Source organism: the organism of the source record quoted next, unplaced genomic scaffold (genome assembly GCF_019419815.1).
Source record: "Pyrus x bretschneideri cultivar Hongxiangsu unplaced genomic scaffold, Pyrus_bretschneideri_v1 Contig128, whole genome shotgun sequence".
NCBI classification, from domain to species: domain Eukaryota; kingdom Viridiplantae; phylum Streptophyta; class Magnoliopsida; order Rosales; family Rosaceae; genus Pyrus; species Pyrus x bretschneideri.
This window is the reverse complement of record NW_025999422.1, coordinates 69,175-75,403: the sequence shown is the minus strand read 5'-3', so window position 1 is coordinate 75,403 and position 6,229 is coordinate 69,175. Positions and strand designations below refer to the sequence as shown.

At 37.6% G+C, this 6,229-nt stretch overlaps 1 protein-coding gene across 1 annotated transcript; it reads left to right on the top strand.

The window, feature by feature from the left end:
* Positions 1–736: 736 nt before the first annotated feature.
* On the top strand, positions 737–5,285 carry LOC103932949 (NAC domain-containing protein 40-like). Its single transcript, XM_009342601.3, has 4 exons — positions 737–1,203; positions 3,155–3,408; positions 3,814–4,098; positions 4,804–5,285. The coding sequence occupies exons 1-4, from the start codon at positions 1,008–1,010 to the stop codon at positions 5,233–5,235; spliced, it is 1,167 nt and encodes a 388-aa protein (XP_009340876.2). The 5' UTR covers positions 737–1,007; the 3' UTR covers positions 5,236–5,285.
* The last annotated feature ends 944 nt before the right edge of the window (positions 5,286–6,229 follow it).

The window sequence follows — 6,229 nt, the reverse complement described above, 5'->3', positions numbered from 1 at the left end:
TGCCTTTTAATGATTAAAGATGTATCTATAAAACAATTGTGGTGCTTCATGTATTACTACTTGCTTATTTTTTGCTTAGATATGTATGTAGAACTACATGCAAGAACTTTAGGCCGGTCACGGTTTAGTGATCTTATTTTCTATTAAGCATCTACATAATTGTCTCATTGTTCATGGACTTGAGAGTAATGACTCAACTAATTGAGTATATGTGGTATGCACTTGTCTTTCCAAATTATCAGCGTACATATGATGCTCCTATAAATAGGTACAATTAGAATATGACAGTTGCATATAGGAAGGTCTCTTGAATCTAATTACTTTAGATCGTTTCTTATCATATTGACATATTCATGATCTATAGACTTCACTATTTAGGTAAATAACTGTTACCGAGACAATATGTTTTATAATGTTATTGTCATTTGATTAACACCCTTTCGAACCTCTATCCCACCAATTTGAGCAGGCATTCCTGTTGAACACCGTCAGCGCCGCAGCGCCGCAGCGCCATGGTATTGGTAGCAAATTGGCAAAGCTAGGCAGAGAGTGAGTGAGTGAGTCATCACACAGGGCATGTTTTTATAGGTTACACCCACGTGACCATCACGTTCATTATTTCCGTCCCTGTTACGTGCCCTTCCCTGCGGCCAAACCCACCCTCGATGTTGTCTCTCTGTGTTTCTTTCAAGAAATTTTTCATTGTTCCCACAGCACGCTAAATGTCACCATATAATTGAAAAAAAAAATTATTTTTTTAAGTTGTATCTTAGCATGATATGTATGATCCGTTTCGAAATCATTGAAAAATCTCGAGCTCTCAAACGGGCCAACCTGGACACGCAATAGTAAAGACAAAAACGCCAAGAAAAAGCAAAGCACAAAGCACAAAACCCAAACCCAAACCCAACTCTCTCTGTTAAACCCCTTTTAACTTTCATCTCTCTCTTGCTTTTTCTCTCTCTAAGAAAACAAACAGCAGAGAGACAAAGACAAAGAAAGAAGAGATGGGTGCGGTTTCGAAGGAGGCTCAGCTTTCTATAGCTGCCTCTTCGATGTTTCCGGGGTTTAGGTTTTCACCGACCGACGAGGAATTGATTTCCTACTACCTTAAGAACAAGCTGGAGGGACCGGTGCCCGGGAAGAGCGTGGAGGTCATCTCCGAGGTTGATATCTGCAATTTCGAGCCCTGGGACTTGCCAGGTTTGTTGGGTTTAACTCATTTCTTTTGTTCTTCATTTTATTTTCTGAAATTTTTTATTTTATTTTTCTTCGAGTTTTTAGGAATTGGGTATTGTTTGTGTACGGATATGAAGGATGAAATTTGTTTTTGGTGTTTTGTGTTTGTGTGCTGACAGTGACAGCGTTGAATTGGGTTTAGTCAATGTTTTTGTCACGTAAAATATGAAAGAGATGTCGTTTTCATTTCTCTAATATTCCATGTTGGTTTGTACTTCTTGCATATAGATGGGAGGATTGTTTGCAGAGTGACCAAGAACCCTGCTAAATGGGCATTTCTCTCATCCGTCCCCCCAAGAGAAATGATCATTTCTCTCGGGGTACGGAGGAGAGAAATGATCAACCTTAAAGATGGAGTGATTTATTCTAAACCTTCATCCCCGAAACAACAAAATCTTAGTGGATGTGATATCAGCAACAAATGTCAAAAGAAATCTCTTCAGCTCTAAATATCTGCTAACTTGAACAATTTTCAATAATGGTGATATCACATCTCAGAGCACTAAAATTCAACAAACTATCCGCCTTAAATATATTCAACTTTCTGACCTAAAAATCAACATGTTTTCGTAAGGGGGGTATTAAATAAAAATGTCACTTCTAAATATAACCAAAAGTAGACAGATTTAAGTTGTAGCAATTTTAGCCATCTCAGTTTCTACAGGCCTCTTTTCATTTTAAGCCGGGCTATAACCCTTGGAACTGCTTGGAGCTGACTTCAATACAAATTAGGTCTGAACCTTGGAACCATAAGATTACATGACTACGGTTTCTCAATTCTCCGTTAGTTGATAGGATGTTATTCATGTGAAACTGATAGCTTTGAATAATTTGTAAATAGTTCTTAAACAATGAGAAAGCGAAGCTTATTTCAATACTCCTAAATTCCTTTTAGTATGAATGGAGGGGATTCTGTATATAGGTTCAATTTTATGTGACAGAAAAAGAGTATTGGTGATTGAGATAGCGTGCAATGGTTTCTCGTGGTAAACTAGTCACATTCCTATGATGAGTAAACACAAACATGCATGCAGTCACCGTTCCCCTTGGTCTCTAATTTTCATTCCCCAACTATTTTTGACTTTCAAGGTACAAAGTAGAGTGGGACTGCAAGTATATGTTTACATCTGTATGTCTCTCCACATGCAGGTTGTGTTGAACTTAATGGAACATGTTGAACTTATACATATGTTTTGGCCTCTTATCTAATAAATTTTGTAAATGAAGGGGACAAATACTGGAAATAACTTTGTTGCAATTTCTTTGGATTGGAGATGGAATATTGAAGTATAGGCTTTAGCCTAGTTAAAAGCCAACAAAGATGATGACTTTATTTAACTGACAAGCTGACCAAAAAGAGGTCAAATTGATAGATTAGTGTATTTGTATGTTTTGGAGTCAATTGGCGTTAATCAGGAATTGTATGGAATGCGGATTTATAAACATTTTGGTTTTGAATCCCTGTTTGAGACAATAGTTCTTGTATCGTTACAGAAGGTTGGAATTACTTGGTTAAAAGAAACTATTTCTTGGGATCAAGTCTTGCAATGAAAATTTTGAAAACCTGTGCAGTTCTATGCACGAGAATATTATTGGAATTCCTGCACCCAATTTTCTCTCAATACACTATAGATTTGCACCCTACTCTACAATAGCCTCCGACAGTGTGTCTGAGAAATAGCACCCTTTACTTCAAAGGCTGAAATAAGTTGAATTCTATTTGCTTCCAGAAATTTAATCATGGAGAGCTATGTTGGTTCTCTCTGGTTTTTATTTGCGTAATATGCTGTCTGATTAGCACTACCTATAATATTTGTTTGCTTTATGTGTGGTGATTTGACAAGCCTAACTGTTTAAATTCTCTTTGCAAACAAATAATTTTTCGCTGGGTTTGACAGTGTTTATCTGTTACTAGCTAAATCTGTCATTCAATCGGAAAATGAGTGGTTCTTCTTTTCTCCACGAGGAAGAAAGTACCCAAATGGATCACAAAGTAGAAGGGCAACAGAATTCGGTTATTGGAAGGCCACAGGAAAGGAACGTAACGTAAAGTCAAGTTCTAACATTATTGGTACAAAGAGGACACTTGTGTTCCACATAGGTCGTGCACCAAAAGGGGAAAGGACAGAATGGATTATGCACGAGTACTGCATAAATGATAAACCCCAGGTGACTTTTGTCATTATTAGTTCAAAATATTTTGTTAGTTATTTGGTTTGAACTATCACCATATGTGTATTCTTCTGGGAAATGGAAGATTAAATTAATTGCCGTTTCCTCACTGTGTCTTCCCATATAATTGCCTTCTCCTAAGTAATACTTTATTAGAAGCTTCATATCCCATCTAGTTTGTTATTTTAAAGTGAATGTTATCGGAAGTGAATATTTAGCCACAGACATCTGACTCGACCTGCTTGGTCATCTGGAATTGGTTCAAGATTATTTACTTGCTGCATATTTTAGTTATATTGAAAATAGTTTCTGATTACATCTTCACATTCACTTATGCATTCCATATATATGCACATTCTGATTTCTTTTTTGCTTACATGTTCTGCCTGCTTCTATCTGCAGGATTCTATGGTTGTTTGCCGCCTCCGGAAGAACAGTGAGTTTCGTTTGAATGACACCACAAACCAAGGTTGTTCAAGTCGAACTCCTTTATCAACTATGCAAAATGATGGAAATGCCGTCTCTGAAATTGGTAATGACCAAGGGGATAAGGCAGTTGAATGCAATTCGAAGAAGTCTACTAGCAGTCATGATTCTCATTCTATTGAGCAAATTGATTCTGCATCCGACTCCTACCCAAATCCAGTAACAGATGCTATGCAGACAGACTCTAATGGGCACCAGAAGGTGGGTTTGTTTAATCTTATCCTTCTTTCTTTCTATTAATTTTTCTGTCATTGTCGTTGAGATTAACTCAGCAGCACCACCTGCAAGTTTACAAGCTAACATACGGAGAGTATCATTCAGTAAGAAAAGGAAAAAAAATAAAAATTAAACACCATATAGCGAGTTTCATGTTCCTTTATCTGGTCGTGCAACTTTTTAGTGCATTCATAAATTTAATGAGCTTGCCAATGGTCCCATACTAATAAATATAGCCAACGGCTGGTTTTGTGTCAGATGGTTGTTCCAGAGGGAGTTGTGTTTCAGGTAGTTATGACAGTACCAAAGCCGCTAAATTAGTGTCTTCTAATCCCTGAAACCGCTAAATTAGTGTCTTCTAATCCCTGAACTGACATGAAATTATTATTTAGCGGTTATGGGAAGGGATCTAAAGGATGGCGGTGACCAGTGACCGCCTGCAAGAAGAGTTCAGTCGTTTTATAATTAGTGATTAATCAAATGTCTTTATACTAAGAAGTGCTCAGTCGTCTTAGGGTTCTGAACAATACTTGGTCGTTCTGTTTTTACCACACTTATTATTCTTTGAGACATTATCACGGGGTCCAAGAATCCATGCATAACTGATGGTGGTTTTGAACTCTATTTCTATATGGTAGTCCATTGGGGGTCCAGCTCATGAATCATGATCATTGTTAATTACAACTGCAGGGTTCTTATGATGAAGACTTGTATGCGGAGATACTGAACGATGATATAATCAAACTAGATGAATCTTCCGTGCCTGCTGCTCATATGATGCCAGTTGTTGCCAACAACTCAGATGCTGAACATCAATCTCAACATCATATGCAAGCCACTTTGTCGCAAGCAGTTCCTTTCCAAGGTACTGCAAACCGAAGAATCCATTTGAGAAAGAGAAAGGAAAAGTTTTGTGCAGAATCACAGAACTCTTCCAACTCAGAGCAATCACGAAAAGCTTTAGTGAATTGGATGGACGATCGACATATGTTATTATATGTATTTTTTGTTTTTCTGGTACTGCTGGCTGTGTTTCTATCCAATTTTTGTTTTCCTGATGTTGCTGGCTCTGTTTCTGCTCGCTTTGGAAGGATCCTGGCAAGTCAAAAACATCACATGTAAGTGTTTGCAAAGGCTTTCTGCCATAAACGCTAATAGTAGACTTCTTTTTCTGGACCGGGTTTTGATTGATCCGTGTTTACATTCGAGGAAAGCTTAACGATGGAAGGCTTCGGCCCTTTGATCCACGACGTTGGCGAGTCTTCCGTAAGGCCTTGCGCCTCTTTCTTCGTTCTGTTTTACTCCCTTACTCCTGCTTGATTCCATTTCTCCATTTTTTGCGGGTTTTTGTCGTGCGATGATCCTCTCCTTAAATTAATTTCTGACTTGGGATCGTCTCGTTCCTCCTCTTCTCATTAGATTTGGCTCCTTTAAACTCTTGCGGATGCTGTGGCTTTCGTACATCATAATTAGGCATCGACAATGACACAACTAGACCGAAAAACTTGACCCCAAACGAACCACTGCAGAATTTTCCAACAACCTTTGGTGGAGAAGTCTAAACAAATTTTGAAACAAAAGAAATGTTGCAAGTGTACTGGTAGTCTCCATATTGTCTATTTTCCTTTTCAAATTTCGGTATGGAAAAAACTATAGGAAGAAGTTAAAAACCCTCATATGAACCTTTTTAGTTCTTTCAATACCTGAAAAATTTCCTTTATCTTCTGGTCCCTAATTCGAAATTTGGATGCTCAATTGTTAATGAACGCCAAGTAAAATAATTACCTATGTAAAGAAGGTTGCGGAGATTAACTTTTGTCCCTAGCTCGATCGAAAAATTTGAACCGGAGCGCTAGAAAACTAGCGATCATTGAGGACCTCTAGGGTGTAAATGAGATAGAAAGTATGATAATGGGGTAAACTATAAAAAAACAAAAAATAAGTTTCTGACTAGCATGTGGGACCATGATTTTTAAAGACTGAATCAGACTGAATCAAAGGAAAATTGAAAACAGAGATTGTAACCCTACAAATTCATCAATGCAAATCTACTACTTGTACACGTGTTCTCGTTTCATTTGTTATAGAATTTTCATGTTTACAAAGTTGTCTCACA

Coding starts and splice junctions, on each gene's coding strand:
- LOC103932949 (XM_009342601.3), top strand. CDS start 1,008: ATGGGTGCGGTTTCGAAGGAGGCTCAGCTTTCTATAGCTGCCTCTTCG. Junction 3,409..3,813: donor GCATAAATGATAAACCCCAG/GTGACTTTTGTC, acceptor TTCTATCTGCAG/GATTCTATGGTTGTTTGCCG. Junction 4,099..4,803: donor ACTCTAATGGGCACCAGAAG/GTGGGTTTGTTT, acceptor TTACAACTGCAG/GGTTCTTATGATGAAGACTT.